The following is a 20,528-nucleotide window of genomic DNA, read 5'->3' on the forward strand; positions in this document are numbered from 1 at the left end:
GAACAGAGCAGGAAGAGAACAGAGCAGAACAGACCAGGAAGAGAACAGAGCAGGAAGAAAACAGAGCAGAACAGAGCAGGAATAGAACAGACCAGGAAGAGAACAGAGCAGAATAGAGCAGGAAGAGAACAGAGCAGAACAGACCAGGAAGAGAACAGAGCAGGAAGAAAACAGAGCAGAACAGACCAGGAAGAGAACAGAGCAGGAAGAGAACAGAGCAGAATAGAGCAGGAAGAGAACAGAGCAGAACAGAGCAGGAAGAGAACAGAGCAGAACAGAGCAGGAAGAGAACAGAGCAGGAAGTGAACAGAGCAGGAAGTGAACAGAGCAGAACAGAGCAGGAAGAGAACATAGCAGGAAGAGAACAGAGCAGAACATAGCAGGAAGAGAACAGAGCAGGAAGTGAACAGAGCAGAACATAGCAGGAAGAGAACAGAAATATAACTCTCAACTATCCAGTTGGTCTGTATTAATTTAATAAAAACAAAGGCAACTGGACACATTTTTTGACACCAAAACTATGCAAACGCCGATTAAAGGCTTCTGAATATTCAAGGATAGTTGACAATGTGCCTGGCACTAGAAGTGGAGAGTTGGATGGTGGAGGGGGGGCAACCAGCCAGCACTACAGTCTAGTGGGTTAGTTTGTCCTAATAGGCACTTCAGTGCATTAAACATTGTTCTGGTGCCAAGATGCTGTTGACCAGATTGAAGCTTTGCTGACACATTTATTGTGAACAAAAAAAACGTCTCAACAGGCAGCAGACTTCCTCTGTGGTTCAGTTGGTAGAACATTGTCCTCTGTGGTTCAGTTAGTGGAGCATGGTCCTCTGTGGTTCAGTTTGTAGAACATGGTCCTCTGTGGTTCAGTTGGTAGAACATGGTCCTCTGTAGTTCAGTTGGTAGAGCATGGTCCTCTGTAGTTCAGTTAGTAGAACATGGTCCTCTGTAGTTCAGTTGGTAGAACATGGCTCCAGGTCCTCTGTAGTTCAGTTGGTAGAGCATGGTCCTCTGTAGTTCAGTTGGTAGAACATGGCTCCAGGTCCTCTGTAGTTCAGTTAGTAGAACATGGTCGTCTGTAATTCAGTTAGTAGAACATGGTCCTCTGTAGTTCAGTTTGTAGAACATGGTTCTCTGTAGTTCAGTTGGTAGAACATGGCTCCAGGTCCTCTGTAGTTCAGTTAGTAGAACATGGTCCTCTGTAGTTCAGTTAGTAGAACATGGTCCTCTGTAGTTAGTAGAACATGGTCCTCTGTAGTTCAGTTGGTAGAGCATGGCTCCAGGTCCTCTGTAGTTCAGTTGGTAGAACATGGTCCTCTGTAGTTCAGTTAGTAGAACATGGTCCTCTGTAGTTCAGTTAGTAGAGAATGGTCCTCTGTAGTTCAGTTAGTAGAGCATGGTCCTCTGTAGTTAGTAGAACATGGTCCTCTGTAGTTCAGTTGGTAGAGCATGGCTCCAGGTCCTCTGTAGTTCAGTTAGTAGAGCATGGCTCCAGGTCCTCTGTAGTTCAGTTAGTAGAACATGGTCCTCTGTAGTTCAGTTAGTAGAACACGGTCCTCTCTAGTTCAGTTAGTAGAACACGGTCCTCTGTAGTTCAGTTGGTAGAGCATGGCTCCAGGTCCTTTGTAGTTCAGTTGGTAGAACATGGTCCTCTGTAGTTAGTAGAACATGGTCCTCTGTAGTCAGTAGAGCATGGTCCTCTGTAGTTAGTAGAACACGGTCCTCTGTGGCTCAGTTGGTAGAGCATGGCTCCAGGTCCTCTGTAGTTCAGTTGGTAGAGCATGGTCCTCTGTAGTTCAGTTAGTAGAACACAGTCCTCTGTAGGACAGTTAGTAGAGCATGGCTCCAGGTCCTATGTAGTTCAGTTAGTAGAACATGGTCCTCTGTAGTTAGTAGAACATGGTCCTCTGTAGTTCAGTTGGTAGAACATGGTCCTCTGTAGTTCAGTTAGTAGAACACGGTCCTTTGTAGTTCAGTTGGTAGAGCATGGCTCCAGGTCCTCTGTAGTTCAGTTAGTAGAACATGGTCCTCTGTAGTTCAGTTGGTAGAACATGGTCCTCTCTAGTTCAGTTGGTAGAACATGGTCCTCTGTAGTTCAGTTAGTAGAACACGGTCCTCTTTAGTTCAGTTAGTAGAGCATGGCTCCAGGTCCTCTGTAGTTCAGTTAGTAGAACATGGTCCTCTGTAGTTCAGTTAGTAGAACACGGTCCTCTGTAGGTCAGTTAGTAGAGCATGGCTCCAGGTCCTCTGTAGTTCAGTTAGTAGAACATGGTCCTCTGTAGTTAGTAGAACATGGTCCTCTGTAGTTCAGTTGGTAGAACATGGTCCTCTGTAGTTCAGTTAGTAGAACACGGCCCTTTGTAGTTCAGTTGGTAGAGCATGGCTCCAGGTCCTCTGTGGCTCAGTTAGTAGAGCATGGCTCCAGGTCCTCTGTAGTTCAGTTAGTAGAACATGGTCCTCTGTAGTTCAGTTGGTAGAGCATGGTCCTCTGTAGTTCAGTTGGTAGAGCATGGCCCTCTGTAGTTCAGTTGGTAGAGCATGGCTCCAGGTCCTCTGTGGTTCAGTTAGTAGAGCATGGTCCTCTGTAGTTCAGTTGGTAGGGCATGGCTCAGGTCATCTATAGTTCATTTGGTAGAGCATGGCTCCAGGTCCTCTGTAGTTCAGTTAGTAGAGCATGGCTCCAGGTCCTCTGTAGTTCAGTTGGTAGAGCATGGTCCTCTGTAGTTCAGTTGGTAGAGCATGGCCCTCTGTAGTTCAGTTGGTAGAGCATGGCTCCAGGTCCTCTGTGGTTCAGTTAGTAGAGCATGGTCCTCTGTAGTTCAGTTGGTAGAGCATGGCTCAGGTCATCTATAGTTCAGTTGGTAGAGCATTGCTCCAGGTCCTCTGTAGTTCAGTTGGTAGAACATGGTCCTATGTAGCTCATTTATGAGAGCATGGCTCCAGGTCCTCTGTAGTTCAGTTGGTCGAGCATGGCCCTCTGTAGCTCATTTAGTAGAGCATGGCTCCAGGTCCTCTGTAGTTCAGTTAGTAGAACATGGTCCTCTGTAGTTCAGTTGGTAGAACATGGCTCCAGGTCCTCTGTGGCTCAGTTGGTAGAGCATGGTCCTCTGTAGTTCAGTTGGTAGAACATGGCTCCAGGTCCTCTGTAGTTCAGTTGGTAGAGCATGGTCCTCTGTAGTTCAGTTGGTAGAGCATGGTCCTCTATAGTTCAGTTAGTAGAGCATTGCTCCAGGTCCTCTGTAGTTCAGTTAGTAGAACATGGTCCTCTGTAGTTCAGTTAGTAGAACATGGTCCTCTGTAGTTCAGTTGGTAGAGCATGGTCTTCTGTAGTTCAGTTGGTAGAGCATGGCTCAGGTCATCTATAGTTCATTTGGCAGAGCATGGCTCCAGGTCCTCTGTAGTTCAGTTGGTAGAACATGGTCCTCTGTAGTTCAGTTAGTAGAACATGGTCCTCTGTAGTTCAGTTGGTAGAGCATGGCTCCAGGTCCTCTGTGGCTCAGTTGGTAGAACATGGTCCTCTGTAGTTCAGTTAGTAGAACATGGTCCTCTGTAGTTCATTTGGTAGAGCATGGCTCCAGGTCCTCTGTAGTTCAGTTGGTAGAACATGGTCCTCTGTAGTTCAGTTAGTAGAACATGGTCCTCTGTAGTTCAGTTAGTAGAACATGGTCCTCTGTAGTTCAGTTGGTAGAACATGGTCCTCTGTAGTTCAGTTGGTAGAACATGATCCTCTGTAGTTCAGTTGGTAGAACATGGTCCTTTGTAGTTCAGTTGGTAGAGCATGGCTCCAGGTCCTCTGTAGTTCAGTTGGTAGAGCATGGCTCCAGGTCCTCTGTAGTTCAGTTAGTAGAGCATGGCTCCAGGTCCTCTGTAGTTCAGTTAATAGAACATGGTCCTCTGTAGTTCAGTTAGTAGAACACGGTCCTCTGTAGGTCAGTTAGTAGAGCATGGCTCCAGGTCCTCTGTAGTTCAGTTAGTAGAACATGGTCCTCTGTAGTTAGTAGAACATGGTCCTCAGTAGTTGAGTTACTAGAACACGGTCCTTTGTAGTTCAGTTGGTAGAGCATTGCTCCAGGTCCTCTGTAGTTCAGTTAGTAGAACATGGTCCTCTGTAGTTCAGTTAGTAGAACATGGTCCTCTGTAGTTCAGTTGGTAGAGCATGGTCCTCTGTAGTTCAGTTGGTAGAGCATGGCTCCAGGTCCTCTGTGGTTCAGTTAGTAGAGCATGGTCCTCTGTAGTTCAGTTGGTAGAGCATGGCTCAGGTCATCTATAGTTCATTTGGTAGAGTATGGCTCCAGGGTCCTCTGTAGTTCAGTTGGTAGAACATGGTCCTCTGTAGTTCAGTTAGTAGAACATGGTCCTCTGTAGTTCAGTTGGTAGAGCATGGCTCCAGGTCCTCTGTGGCTCAGTTGGTAGAACATGGTCCTCTGTAGTTCAGTTAGTAGAACATGGTCATCTATAGTTCATTTGGTAGAGCATGGCTCCAGGTCCTCTGTAGTTCAGTTGGTAGAACATGGTCCTCTGTAGTTCAGTTAGTAGAACATGGTCCTCTGTAGTTCAGTTGGTAGAACATGGTCCTCTGTAGTTCAGTTGGTAGAGCATGGCTCCAGGTCCTCTGTAGTTCAGTTAGTAGAACATGGTCCTCTGTAGTTCAGTTGGTAGAACATGGTCCTCTGTAGATCAGTTGGTAGAGCATGGCTCCAGGTCCTCTGTGGCTCAGTTGGTAGAGCATGGCTCCAGGTCCTCTGTAGTTCAGTTGGTAGAACATGGTCCTCTGTAGTTCAGTTAGTAGAACATGGTCCTCTGTAGTTCAGTTAGTAGAACATGGTCCTCTGTAGTTCAGTTAGTAGAACATGGTCCTCTGTAGTTCAGTTAGTAGAACATGGTCCTCTGTAGTTCAGTTAGTAGAGCATGGTCCTCTGTAGTTCAGTTAGTAGAACATGGTCCTCTGTAGATCAGTTGGTAGAGCATGGCTCCAGGTCCTCTCTGGCTCAGTTGGTAGAGCATGGTGCTTTTAAAAGCCAGGATTGTGGGTTTGATTTCTGCTGGGATCACCCATATGAAAATGTATGCATACATAACTCATAAGTCACTTTGCATAAAATCCTCTGCTGAAATAAATTAGACTGGTGTAGGGGACTGGTGTAGGGGACTGGTGTAAGGGACTGAGGAAGGGGACTGGTGTAGGGGACTGGTGTAGGGGACTGGTGTAAGGGACTGATGAAGGGGACTGGTGTAAGGGACGTATGTAATTTCCCTGCCTGATGTAGGGGTATGATGTAGGGGGCGGTGTCAGGGGCTGATGTAGGGGGCTGATGTAGGGGACTGATGTAGGGGACTGATGTAGGGGACTGGTGTAGGGGGCTGATGTAGGGGGCTGATGTAGGGGGCTGATGTAGGGGACTGATGTAGGGGACTGATGTAGGGGGCTGATGTAGGGGACGTATGTAATTTCCCTGTCTGATGTAGGGGGCTGATGTAGGGGACTGATGTAGGGGACTGATGTAGGGGACTGATGTAGGGGGCTGATGTAGGGGGCTGATGTAGGGGGCTGATGTAGGGGGCTGATGTAGGGGACTGATGTAGGGGACTGATGTAGGGAACTGATGTAGGGGGCTGATGTAAGGGACTGATGTAGGGGACTGATGTAGGGGACTGAGGTGGGGGACTGATGTAGGGGACTGATGTAGGGGACTGATGTAGGGGACTGATGTAGGGGACTGAGGTGGGGGACTGATGTAGGGGGCTGATGTAGGGGACTGAGGTAGGGGACTGATGAAGGGGACTGATGTAGGGGGCTGATGTAGGGGGCTGATGTAGGGGACTGATGTAGGGGACTGGTGTAGGGGACTGGTGTAGGGGACTGAGGAAGGGGACTGGTGTAAGGGACTGATGAAGGGGGCTGATGTAGGGGACTGATGTAGGGGGCTTATGTAGGGGACTGATGTAAGGGACTGATGTAAGGGGCTGATGTAGGGGACTGATGTAGGGGACTGATGAAGGGGACTGATGTAGGGGACTGATGTAGGGGACTGATGTAGGGGTATGATGTAGGGGGCGGTGTCGGGGACTGATGTAGGGGACTGATGTAGGGGACTGATGTAGGGGTATGATGTAGGGGGCGGTGTCGGGGACTGATGTAGGGGACTGATGTAAGGGGCTGATGTAGGGGACTGATGTAGGGGACTGATGTAGGGGACTGATGTAGGCGACTGATGTAGGGGAGTGATGTAGGGGACTGATGTAGGGGACTGAACCCTCTTCCCTTGATAGTGCACTACTTTGGACCAGGGCCCATAGTGCACTATAAAGGTTTTAGCTCGCTGCCGTGACTTCACTGATGACTGATGGCGGACGATTCCTGTCACTACATTAAATCACACAGCCCAGCCGAGACGAGGCGAGACGAAGCCACTTCCCGAACCCCAGCAGCTGCCTACATCCTCACCCTCTCAACCCGACCCACACAGAGCCTGTCAGGCCCCACAGCTCAAACACAGCTAGCCGTCTAGTAGCGTGTCACGCAGCAAGCTCATCTAATTGGACGAGGACCAGAAGAACACAGATAGAGCTCCACCACTGTTCGGAGTGTATTTCTGGAGAACCTTGGGCTTCAGACAGGAGACCAGAGAGGTTCACTGACAATGACTACAAAAAATCTCTGAAACTGGAAACACTTATGTCCCTCACTAGCTTTAAGCACCAGCTGTCAGAGCAGCTCACATATTACTGCACCTGTACATAGCCCATCTATAATTTAGCCCAAACAACTACCTCTCCCCTACTGTATTTATTTATTTATTTTGCTCCTTTGCACCCCATTATTTTTATTTCTACTTTGCACATTCTTCCACTGCAAATCTACCATTCCAGTGTTTTAATTGCTATATTGTATTTACTTTGCCACCATGGCCTTTTTTTGCCTTTACCTCCCTTATCTCACCTCATTTGCTCACATTGTATAGAGACTTGTTTATACTGCATTATTGACTGTATGTTTGTTTTACTCCATGTGTAACTCTGTGTTGTTTTATGTGTCGAACTGCTTTGCTTTATCTTGGCCAGGTCACAGTTGTAAATGAGAACTTGTTCTCAACTTGCCTACCTGGTTAAATAAAGGTGAAATAAAATAATTTTAAAAAGTACAGAGAGGTTTGAGAAAAAGGCCAACTACTAAGGTCAACCTAGTTAAAACAATATGTATTTTCCTGAGCCTGACAATCTTTTTCAATCAGGGCACTTAAGTCCGTGTTGCTCAGTCAGTTAGTAGAGCATGAGTCTGTTAAATGACTCACTACAGTAAGAGTCTCTGGATAAGAGAGTCTGTTAAATGACTCACTACTGTAAGTGTCTCTGGATAAGAGAGTCTGTTAAATGACTCACTACTGTAAGTCTCTCTGGATAAGAGAGTCTGTTAAATGACTCTCTACTGTAAGAGTCTCTGGATAAGAGAGTCTGTTAAATGACTCTACTGTAAGAGTCTCTGGATAAGAGAGTCTGTTAAATGACTCACTACTGTAAGAGTCTCTGGATAAGAGAGTCTGCTAAATGACTCACTACTGTAAGAGTCTCTGGATAAGAGAGTCTGTTAAATGACTCACTACTGTAAGTCTCTCTGGATAAGAGAGTCTGCTAAATGACACACTACTGTAAGTCTCTCTGGATAAGAGAGTCTGCTAAATGACTCACTACTGTAAGTCTCTCTGGATAAGAGAGTCTGCTAAATGACTCACTACTGTAAGTCTCTCTGGATAGGAGAGTCTGCTAAATGACAAAAATGTCAATGTAATATTTACAGAGTCTGATTGTACTAATTTACTGTATACTGTTATCTTGTAAACAGGACCATGTTCCGGGCGGTCTCAGAGAACAACATTTGATTCAGAGTGGATCTCCTCAGTAAAGACTAGGTGGCTGTTCCTAAAGTACTTACAATCTCACACACATTCTTCCCCAACCCTGACCAACAAATATGGTAAATAGGACATGTTCTCAGGCAAAAAAAAACAATCATTTTAAACTTGTTTTTAAAACCTTTTCAACGCAGTCAGAATGGCTAAATAAACCATTACTTTTTTTTGAGCTGAGGACTAAGTGCAGTGAAAGGATACTTCCCTCCTTGCTCGTCTCCTGCATGCTCTCCATCCCGGGAAGGGCAGACGCCACACGCCGAAACAGCTGGAGAGAGAGAGGGAGAGGGGGGGGAGAGGGGGAGGGAGATGGAGAGGGGGAGGGAGAGGGAGAGGGAGATGGAGAGGGGGAGGGAGAGGGAGAGGGAGATGGAGAGGGGGAGGGAGAGGGAGAGGGAGAGGGGGGGAGAGGGGGAGGGAGATGGAGATGGAGAGGGGGAGGGAGAGGGAGATGGAGAGGGGGAGGGAGAGGGAGAGGGAGAGGGGGGGAGAGGGGGAGGGAGATGGAGAGGGGGAGGGAGAGGGAGATGGAGAGGGGGGGAGAGGGAGAGGGAGAGGGGGGGGAGAGGGGGAGGGAGATGGAGAGAGGGAGGGAGAGGGAGAGGGAGAGGGAGGGGGAGAGGGAGAGGGAGATGGAGAGGGGGAGGGAGAGGGAGAGGGAGAGGGAGAGGGAGAGGGAGAGGGAGAGGGAGAGGGAGAGGGAGAGGGAGAGGGAGAGGGAGAGGGAGAGGGAGAGGGAGATTGAGAGGGAGAGGGGGAGGGAGAGGGGGAGGGAGAGGGAGATTGAGAGGGAGAGGGGGAGGGAGAGGGGGAGGGAGAGGGAGATTGAGAGGGAGAGGGAGATGGAGAGGGAGAGGGAGAGGGAGAGGGAGAGGGAGAGGGAGATTGAGAGGGAGAGGGGGAGGGAGAGGCAGAGGGAGAAGGAGAGGGAGAGGGAGAGGGAGAGGGAGAGGGAGAGGGAGAGGGAGAGGGAGAGGGAGAGGGAGAGGGGAGAGGCAGAGGCAGAGGGAGATGGAGAGGGAGAGGGAGAGGGAGAGGGAGAGGGAGAGGGAGATGGAGAGGGAGAGGGAGAGGGAGAGGGAGAGGGAGAGGGAGAGGGAGAGGGGGGAGATAATCAGAACACTGTGACTCATATACGCTCCCCAACAGAGAGAGAGTGTGTCTCATCCATCCACCCTCTTCACCTGTGGACCCAATCAACTCGCTCAGACAGGAAGCTACCAGCATGCACTGGGGCCAGGGGTAGGCAGAAAGCACTCACACAGTCAGTCAGTCACATGACGGATGGTTGGAGGACAGCCAGGTTGACATACCCTCTCTGTGGTCCCATTCTGGGGACTACTGCCAGTCCAATTACAGAGAAACATAGTACAGGAGGAAGAGGGATGGATCATCGCATTCTATTTCCTATTTCCTTTATTAAAAACAGGGAGGCACCAATGAGACCAGGGTCTCATTCACTAGGGAGCGCTGCATATACAATTCATCAGACAAAAATCTATTTCCAAAATCAAATCAAGATATATTGGAAATAAAAATACATTTTAAAAAACACGACAGAATATTCCAGAAATACATTCCTCAATAAGAATGTCCCCAATCAAGATGTTAAATCGCACGAGCAGCACCACACAACATGCAATTGTAATGAGTTTTGTAGACTGTTCCAGCAATGAGGTGCATTAAAACTAAAAAGAGTATTTACATAATTTGGAGACCTGAGCAACCCCAAGAGTTGCTCAGGTCATATTTTATACTAAAACAACAAAATTATGTTAATTGTTGTTTCAAGGCAAGTGTTTGTCAACGGTGCTGAGTTGAACTAAACTCCCAGGCCCATTTTTATTTAACCTTTATTTAACTAGGCAAGTCAGTTAAGAACAAATTCTTATTTTCAATGACGGCCTAGGAACAGTGGGTTAACTGCCTGTTCAGGGGGGGCAGAACGACAGATTTGTACCTTGTCAGCTCAAGGGTTTGAACTTGCAACCTTGCGGTCACCACTCTAACCACTAGGCTACACTGCCACCCCATTGAGACCAGGGTCAGTCAGTGTCTGTACACACAGTGGGCTACTGAGTGTCTCATCAGGGGGATCGGTGATGACAATGGGACGTAGACGACTGGTGAAATGGATCCACCCGCCTTGTTCTTCACAGGCCTTGTTCTTCACAGGCCTTGTTCTTCACAGGCCTTGTTCTTTACAGGCCTTGTTCTTCACCCGCCTTGTTCTTCACAGGCCTTGTTCTTCACAGGCCTTGTTCTTCACAGGCCTTGTTCTTCACCCGCCTTGTTCTTCACAGGCCTTGTTCTTCACAGGCCTTGTTCTTCACAGGCCTTGTTCTTCACAGGCCTTGTTCTTCACAGGCCTTGTTCTTCACCCGCCTTGTTCTTCACAGGCCTTGTTCTTCACAGGCCTTGTTCTTCACAGGCCTTCTTAAATGTAGCAATTCGACCAACAGTCACAGGTTTGTTCCTTGACTATTAAGTTTCCCATGTCAGTGGAAGGGCAGGTTTGATCTGATAGACGGTGTATTGATAGGATATTGTGTTTAAAATGTCATCTTAATCACTGGTGTCTGTTGAAATGATCAGCCCTAATATTATGCAATGAAAAATCTGTGTTAATCGTTTGACATTGAACCTGATTAAAAGGTAAAATTATGTTGTTTGATATCTAGTATTATAATTCTAAATAGTAAAAGTAAATGATCGTGTTTGTATGTCTATTATTTCAGTGTAATTGGTAAAGGTAAATGATGGATATCTAGTACTATAGTGTAATTGGTAAAGGTAAATGATGGATATCTAGTACTATAGTGTAATTGGTAAAGGTAAATGATGCTGGATATCTAGTACTATAGTGTAATTGGGAAAGGTAAATGGTGCTTTATATTAAGACCATGTAATTACCATATAATTACCACGTAATAACGCCTGATGGTACAGTATTACATTTTAGTCTTTCCATTTGTTGCTGAGAACTGAAGACTGTATTTGGCGAGGCCGACATCTGCAAAGATCTGGAGTTATAGTTGACTTTTATTTCATACTTGGACAGAACTTGGATGATAGACCATCACTGTTCAAGTGTACATATATAAGTAATGAATAAATGTTCTTATTGAATATGTCTGCTGAGTCATTCTACTTATCTTGCGGACTCCACAGAATGTTCTTCATCTTCTTCGTTATTTTCAGTGTCGACAGTTTTGTTTGAAATGGCATGTGGGCACAACTTTGAATATTACCAAGACCATTTGACCATCCTGCCAGAAGGTCTGGTGATCCAGCTTGGATAGCTCTATCGGTTGAAGCACTGAGGCTCCTGTAGACATGTGTGGAGGAGAGAGTAGAGGCCAGATGCTCTGGCTGTCAGCCTGGATCCAAACTGAATTGTTCCGTTGAAATTATGAGATGAAAAGATAGTAAAAATGATGATCTATCGATCATCCTGGAGATTTTTTTTTTGTGGGGTAGAGCCGGGGTGGGGTCCATTAGAATTGAATAGCAGTCAGTTCAGGAAATGATTCAAAAGGAACAACTTTTGAAAATGAATAGTTTCTCCTTTTCAGTTTATTGAGAAGTCCTTGAAAATAAATCAATTTAAAATGATTGAATTGGAATGTCAATGTACCTGCTGAATTGACTGACTTCAATTTTTGAAATTAACCCAACCCTGCAGAGACTCTCCATCTGCTCGAGTCTTTCAGACAGTTTGTAGTTGGAGTTGTTTCAAGGCAAGTGTTTGTCAACGGTGCTGAGCTGAGCTAAACTCCCTGGCCCCTTTTTATTTTACCTTTACCTTTACGTTTCCCAGTAACAACATAACGTTTCCCAGTAACGTTTCTCAGTAACAACATAGTGTTTCCCAGTAACAACATAACGTTTCCCAGTAACAACATAACGTTTCTCAGTGACTTTTCCCAGTAACGTTTCCCAGTAACAACATAACATTTCCCAGTAACAACATAACATTTCCCAGTAACAATATAACGTTTCCCAGTAACAACATAATGTTTCCCAGTAACGTTTCCCAGTAACAACATAACGTTTCCCAGTAACAACATAACGTTTCCCAGTAACGTTTCCCAGTAACAACATAACGTTTCCCAGTAACAACATAACGTTTCCCAGTAACGTTTCTCAGTAACAACATAGTGTTTCCCAGTAACAACATAATGTTTCCCAGTAATAACATAACGTTTCCCAGTAACAACATAACGTTTCCCAGTAACAACATAACGTTTCTCAGTGACGTTTCCCCGTAACAACATAACGTTTCCCAGTAACAACATAACGTTTCCCAGTAACAACATAACGTTTCCCAGTAACAACATAATGTTTCCCAGTAACAACATAACGTTTCCCAGTAACAACATAACGTTTCTCAGTAACAACATAACGTTTCCCAGTAACGTTTCCCAGTAACAACATAATGTTTCCCAGTAACAACATAACGTTTCCCAGTAACAACATAACGTTTCCCAGTAACGTTTCCCAGTAACAACATAACGTTAACCAGTAACAACATAACGTTTCCCAGTAACAACATAACGTTTCCCAGTAACAACATAACGTTTCCCAGTAACAACATAACGTTTCCCAGTAACAACATAACGTTTCTCAGTGACAACATAACGTTTCCCAGTAACATAACGTTTCCCAGTAACAACATAACGTTTCCCAGTAACAACATAACGTTGCCCAGTAACATAACGTTTCCCAGTAACAAGATAACGTTTCCCAGTAACAACATAACATTTCCCAGTAACAACATAACGTTTCCCAGTAAAAACATAACGTTTCCCAGTAACAACATAATGTTTCCTAGTAACAACATAACGTTTCCCAGTAACAACATAACGTTTCCCAGTAACGTTTCCCAGTAACAACATAACGTTTCCCAGTAACAACATAACATTTCCCAGTAACAACATAACGTTTCCCAGTAACGTTTCTCAGTAACAACATAGTGTTTCCCAGTAACAACATAACGTTTCCCAGTAACAACATAACGTTTCTCAGTGACGTTTCCCAGTAACAACATAATGTTTCCTAGTAACAACATAACGTTTCCCAGTAACAACATAACGTTTCCCAGTAACGTTTCCCAGTAACAACATAACGTTTCCCAGTAACAACATAACATTTCCCAGTAACAACATAACGTTTCCCAGTAACAACATAACGTTTCCCAGTAACAACATAACGTTTCCCAGTAACAACATAACGTTTCCCAGTAACAACATAACGTTTCCCAGTAACAACATAACGTTTCCCAGTAAAAACATAACGTTTCCCAGTAACAACATAACGTTTCCCAGTAACAACATAATGTTTCCTAGTAACAACATAACGTTTCCCAATAACAACATAACGTTTCCCAGTAACGTTTCCCAGTAACAACATAACGTTTCCCAGTAACAACATAACATTTCCCAGTAACAACATAACGTTTCCCAGTAACAACATAACGTTTCCCAGTAACGTTTCTCAGTAACAACATAGTGTTTCCCAGTAACAACATAACGTTTCCCAGTAACAACATAACGTTTCCCAGTAACAACATAACGTTTCCCAGTAACAACATAACATTTCCCAGTAACAACATAACGTTTCCCAGTAACAACATAACGTTTCCCAGTAACAACATAACGTTTCTCAGTGACGTTTCCCAGTAACAACATAATGTTTCCTAGTAACAACATAACGTTTCCCAGTAACAACATAACGTTTCCCAGTAACGTTTCCCAGTAACAACATAACGTTTCCCAGTAACAACATAACATTTCCCAGTAACAACATAACGTTTCCCAGTAACAACATAACGTTTCCCAGTAACAACATAACGTTTCCCAGTAACAACATAACGTTTCCCAGTAACAACATAACGTTTCCCAGTAACAACATAACGTTTCCCAGTAACAACATAACGTTTCCCAGTAACAACATAACGTTTCCCAGTAAAAACATAACGTTTCCCAGTAACAACATAACGTTTCCCAGTAACAACATAATGTTTCCTAGTAACAACATAACGTTTCCCAATAACAACATAACGTTTCCCAGTAACGTTTCCCAGTAACAACATAACGTTTCCCAGTAACAACATAACATTTCCCAGTAACAACATAACGTTTCCCAGTAACAACATAACGTTTCCCAGTAACGTTTCTCAGTAACAACATAGTGTTTCCCAGTAACAACATAACGTTTCCCAGTAACAACATAACGTTTCCCAGTAACAACATAACGTTTCCCAGTAACAACATAACATTTCCCAGTAACAACATAACGTTTCCCAGTAACAACATAACGTTTCCCAGTAACAACATAACGTTTCCCAGTAACAACATAACGTTTCCCAGTAACAACATAACGTTTCTCAGTAACAACATAACGTTTCCCAGTAACGTTTCCCAGTAACAACATAATGTTTCCCAGTAACAACATAACGTTTCCCAGTAACAACATAACGTTTCCCAGTAACAACATAACGTTTCTCAGTGACGTTTCCCAGTAACAACATAATGTTTCCTAGTAACAACATAACGTTTCCCAGTAACAACATCTCTATCTCTCTCTCTCTCTCATATAGTTAATAAAGGGTTTTATAAAAGACAAGTTAACAGTATATTGTGTCTGTGAAGGGAACCACGTTGTCACCCAGCACTGAGGCAAACACATGACCCATTGTTCTGCATTACTTCAGGACCACGAATGGAACAAAGGGACCAGAACATAAATGATCAAACAAAGAGGATAAACACCCCACTGTTAACCCTGCTGGCTCGCCTGTGTCATTCATAGACCATTGGTACAACCTTGTACAATTGATACTAATTGATATCAGGCAGTGGTCGTCTCTCTCTCAACCCAGCTCTCTCGATCTCACTTCTTGCTCTCTCTGACTTCCTGCAGTTAGTGGTAATAGACCTGATTCCAACCAAAGCCCATTTCTATATTCGATTACAAACACTTTACACTAGTCACTGTTAATTACTCATAAATCAAAGGACAAGTCAGTCGTGGGAAAAATGACTCAGTCATGCCCTCTGCCACTGAACTGTTTCCTGTCAGCACTGACAGTGACAGATATAATCAGTATATGTGGTTCATGCAGAAATACGACACAGAGATGTAAATGTTGTCAACACTCAGATGGACTGAGCCATGAAAGAAAATTATACAGACATGCAAATTCACGTTGTAGCCTGTCTTGGCGCTGGTCTCAATAAACACTAACCTGTTTGATGTTGTAGCCTGTGTTGGCGCTGGTCTCAATAAACACTAACCTGTTTGATGTTGTAGCCTGTGTTGGCGCTGGTCTCAATAAACACTAACCTGTTTGACGTTGTAGCCTATCTTGGCGCTGGTCTCAATAAACACTAACCTGTTTGATGTTGTAGCCTGTGTTGGCGCTGGTCTCAATAAACACCAACCTGTTTGACGTTGTAGCCTGTCTTGGCGCTGGTCTCAATAAACACTAACCTGTTTGACGTTGTAGCCTGTCTTGGCGCTGGTCTCAATAAACACCAACCTGTTTGACGTTGTAGCCTGTCTTGGCGCTGGTCTCAATAAACACCAACCTGTTTGACGTTGTAGCCTGTCTTGGCACTGGTCTCAATAAACATGACGCTGAGCTCCTTGGCCCGCTGTTCTCCTTCTTCTATGGTGATCTGCCTGGGAGGGGAGAGGACAGGAATCCACATCAAACCACTGACTGAATAACATCTTAAATAAGCAGTGACCCAGGGAAAAAACAAACAGTTGATGACTTTATTTTGCAAATCAAAATCATTTTCCCCACGTTGATTCAACGTCATCACATTAGTTTTTTTGTTTATGATGTGGAAGCAACGTCGATTCAACCAGTTTGTGCCCAATGGTGAGGTACTGTAGTCTACAGACTACAACAAGCCACAGCCAGCAGCACTGTCTACCAGCACTCACCTAACAGCACATCTAACATTGTTCATTAAGCTATGGTGAAGCTGATTGATGGTGTTGTGGCCCGAAGAATGTATTAATTACTGCCTATTACTATGAAATGTTGTCGATGCATGAGTTCCTGGGAACGTGAGAAAGGGAGAGTGTCAGGTCCACAGAATGGAAGGAGGGGTCCACAGAATGGAAGGAGGGGTCCACAGAATAGAAGGAGGGGTCTACAGAATGGAAGGAGGGGTCTACAGAATGGAAGGAGGTGTCTACAGAATGGAAGGAGGGGTCTACAGAATGGAAGGAGGGGTCTACAGAATGGAAGGAGGGGTCTACAGAATGGAAGGAGGGGTCTACAGAATGGAAGGAGGGGTTTACAGAATGGAAGGAGGGGTCTTGTGAATGGAAGGAGGGGTCTTGTGAATGGAAGGAGGGGTCTACAGAATGGAAGGAGGGGTCTACAGAATGGAAGGAGGGGTCTACAGAATGGAAGGAGGGGTCTACAGAATGGAAGGAGGGGTCTACAGAATGGAAGGAGGGGTCCACAGAATGGAAGGAGGGGTCCACAGTTGAATATTAGCGTGCTGGCTAAATCTGGCACATGCGTTTACAAATGCTGATTAAATTTGCCTTGGCCCTGGCAAAGAACACCTAGTAAAATCAAACAGTATGGTGAGGAGACTACAGCGTCCTGCTAGGCTGACTACACAACCCAGCCAGCTCAGAGAAAAAGACATTGAAAAGACGTAGAAAAATGTTACAAATATGTGTTTTTGGATGAAAAGATAGACCAGAGGAAAGAGCGTCCCCTACTGGCCCTCCAACAGCATCTGGTTTCCCATCCAGGGACTGACCAGGACCAACCCTGCTTAGCTTCAGAAGCAAGCCGCTGGCCAGAGTGGTATGCTGCTGGCCAGAGTGGTATGCTGCTGGCCAGAGTGGTATGCTGCTGGCCAGAGTGGTATGCTGCTGGCCAGGGTGGTATGCTGCTGGCAAATAAACACAGTGAGTTTAGCTACCAGTCTGGGCTGGATGGTCTGTGATTTAAACATAGTGAGTTTAGCTACCAGTCTGGGCTGGATGGTCTGTGATTTAAACATAGTGAGTTTAGCTCCCTCCTGCAGCAAAGCACCCCCACAACATGATGCTGCCACCCCCGTGCTTCACAGTTGGGATGGTGTTCTTTGGTTTGCAAGCCTCCCCCTTTACATCCAAACATAATGATGTTCATTATGGCCAAACAGTTATATTTTTGTTTAATCAGACCAGAGGACATTTCTCCAAAAAGTACGGAAAAAAAAGTATGACCTTTGTCCCCATGTGCAGTTGCAAACCGTAGTCTGGCTTTTTTAGGGCGGTTTTGGAGCAGAGGCTTCTTCCTTGCTGAGCGGCCTTTCAGGTTATGTCGATATAGGACTCGTTTTACTGTGGATATAGATACTTTTGTACCTGTTTCCTCCAGCATCTTCACAAGGTCCTTTGCTGTTGTTCTGGGATTGATTTGCACTTTTCGCACCAAAGTACGTTCATCTCTAGGAGACAGAACGCGTCTCCTTCCTGAGCGGTATGACGGCTGCGTGGTCCCATGGTGTTTATACTTGCGTACTATTGTTTGTACAGATGAACGTGGTACCTTCAGGTGTTTGGAAATTGCTCCCAAGGATGAACCAGACTTGTGGAGGTCTACAATTTCTTTTCTGAGGTCTTGGCTGATCACTTTTCATTTTCCCATTATGTCAAGTAAAGAGGCACTGAGTTTGAAGGTAGGCCTTGAAATACAGCCACAGCTACACCTCCAATTGAATCAAATGATGTCAATTAGCCTATCAGAAGCTTCTAAAGGCATGACATCATTTTCTGGAATTTTCCAAGCTGTTTAAAGGCACAGTCAACTTAGTGATTGTAAACTTCTGACCCACCGGAATTGTGATACAGTGAATTATAAGTGTAATAATCTGTCTGTAAACAATTGTTGGAAAAATTACTTGTGTCGTGCACAAAGTAGATGTCCTAACCGACTTGACAAAACTACAGTTTGTTAACAAGACATTTGTAGAGTGGTTGAAAAGCGAGTTTTGATGACTCCAATCCAAGTGTATGTAAACTTCCAACTTCAACAGTATATATTTGTCATGAGACGTAGGCCTAGCCTAGCTTGGCAGCTCCACTGCATACAGAAGAAGAAGAAGAACAAGAATCTACAGTAGCTCCCACCTGTAGTATTTCCACCAAACATACTTGTTGCAGATAAAAAGCAGTGCACATTGAGGTAGTGCCCATAAAAAAAAAATTCCGCATAAGTTTTCTTGTCTCAAATAAATAACACATTTTCAACTCTATCGATAGTTTACTGTTGTGTTAAAAATAGCAAGTGCCTCCTCTGGCCTTGACATGTGGTCTCTAGCCCAACAGCTGGCAGATACAGTGCGGGTAGGCGAGTCTACATGAGATTATTTATAGATGACCTTATTTCTATTTGTCAAAAGGCAGCCAAGGATCGATCATCATGTCACCAGAATAAGAATCTCAATATGTATTGGCAAGGAGCATCAAACTCATCGACGTGCACTTTCACCACCCTGTAAAGTTCATCATCATTTATTTAATCTGTATCCTAATTAATTGCATGCTTTCCTTAATTAATTGCATGCTTTTTTTTTCTCATAGTTGACTCCAAGTTAACTTCAATTTAATGGTTATTATATCAATATTTGTGCATAAAATGATTTAACCTTGAATTCCTGACAACTTCAATAAGATAAGATAATACAATAATAAGACACATTGTTTTTTATTTTATACAAATGTAATGTTTAATTTGGAAATTACAGATCTCTACCAGGAAATTGAGAAGTCATCAGAGTTTCATAGCAATTCCACATCAGAATGGTAATTTGCATAGCATTTTAGCTAATCCTAAAACATATTGTATCATTTACTTTAGGTCTGCTTCAATGGCTTTCATAAGGTAGGTAAGCATTGGTAAATGAGGACTGAAGTCAAATGTCAGTGTCCAAACATGAGTATGCAATTACATTGAAATTAATGGGTTTTCAAGTGGTCTATAGTGCAATCTCCCCCCCCCCAATTTTTTTTTCTTCTTGAATTTCAAATTATCTTCAATCATATTCAGACTACATTTTGAGGTAATACATGTATATTATATGCAAGACTGAATATTTATTAATTGACCCCGTGGATATGAAAAGTGGTTTAACTCATGTATGTTGCATAAAATAGTATCTTGTCAACAATTAAATCAAATTTTTCACAACAGTATTTTTCATACCCTATTCTTGTTTCACCATACTTTTACTGACACATAAAGCGCCTGGTTTTTACATTTTAACCATTTATTTACATATTCCTACTCTTCAAGGTCTCTTCTAACAGGAATGATGCAATATTCGTTGATCACCAACTGAATTCCTGCCTCTTATCCAATATCTTCGGTGAGTGATTTTGAGTTTTCTTACACACAACACGGTGTGGCACTCTAACTTGTAAATTGATTCTCTGTCAATACGCTCTACCAGCCGCTTGAGTATAGGGTTAAACGCTTAAGTAGAGATGAAAAATCAACCTCTGCTGTCAGACAGTAAATACTTAACGACAGAACAATCAGCGTGTTTCTGGGCAGATCATTCACACTGACATCACTGTAAAATGGGGTGGGGGGCAGGGAGAAGACAGCAGAGAGCAGAGAGCAGACAGCAGAGAGCAGAGAGCAGGGAGCAGAGAGCAGAGAGCAGGGAGCAGAGAGCAGAGAGCAGAGCAGAACAATAAAGAAGGCTATGGGAAGAAGTGAGCAGGGAGCAGACAGCAGAGAGCAGAGAGCAGAGAGCAGAGAGCAGAGAGCAGAGAGCAGAGAGCAGAGAGCAGAGAGCAGAGAGCAGAGAGCAGAGAGCAGACAGCAGAGAGCAGGGAGCAGAGAGCAGAGAGCAGAGAGCAGGGAGCAGAGAGCAGAGCAGAACAATAAAGAAGGCTATGGGAAGAAGTGAGCAGAGAGCAGACAGCAGAGAGCAGGGAGCAGAGAGCAGAGCAGAACAATAAAGAAGGCTATGGGAAGAAGTGAGCAGGGAGCAGACAGCAGAGAGCAGAGAGCAGAGAGCAGAGAGCAGAGAGCAGAGAGCAGAGAGCAGAGAGCAGAGCAGAACAATAAAGAAGGCTATGGGAAGAAGTGAGCAGAGAGCAGACAGCAGAGAGCAGAGCAGAACAATAAAGAAGGCTATGGGAAGAAGTGAGCAGGGAGCAGACAGCAGAGAGCAGAGAGCAGAGAGCAGAGAGCAGAGAGCAGAGAGCAGAGCAGAACAATAAAGAAGGCTATGGGAAGAAGTGAGCAGAGAGCAGACAGCAGAGAGCAGAGAGCAGAGAGCAGAGAGCAGACAGCAGGGAGCAGAGCAGAACAATAAAGAAGGCTATGGGAAGAAGTGAGGGGGTGGGACTAAGGCCCGGTTTCCATAGCGATGGAATTTAGGCTTACTATTATTTTAAAGATCCATCTTTCCTTTTACAACGTCCGAAGACGGAACACGCGTTTCCCCTAAACACCACACGAGAGAACGGTCACTGGGTGCGTCGTTGGGCCGTGTGTCGATACTGATAGGGATCGAAAGAAAGGGAGGGCTGATCTCGGATCAGCTTCTAGAGAGATATTACCACCTAAAGCAACAAACAGTA

At 44.6% G+C, this 20,528-nt stretch overlaps 1 protein-coding gene across 1 annotated transcript in view; it reads right to left on the bottom strand.

Annotated features, from left to right (window-relative positions):
• LOC109884447 (ras-related protein Rab-6B) overlaps positions 1-20,528 on the bottom strand; it is a 97,718-nt gene that overhangs the window by 17,239 nt on the left and 59,951 nt on the right. The window contains exons 5-6 of the mRNA XM_031822320.1: positions 15,500-15,593; positions 8,109-8,175 (exon numbers count right to left, since the gene is read on the bottom strand). Coding sequence (XP_031678180.1) covers positions 8,109-8,175; positions 15,500-15,593 — 161 coding nt within the window. The remainder of the gene's footprint in view (positions 1-8,108; positions 8,176-15,499; positions 15,594-20,528) is intronic.

This window comes from Oncorhynchus kisutch, linkage group LG4 (assembly GCF_002021735.2).
Source record: "Oncorhynchus kisutch isolate 150728-3 linkage group LG4, Okis_V2, whole genome shotgun sequence".
Taxonomy (NCBI): Eukaryota; Metazoa; Chordata; class Actinopteri; order Salmoniformes; family Salmonidae; genus Oncorhynchus; species Oncorhynchus kisutch.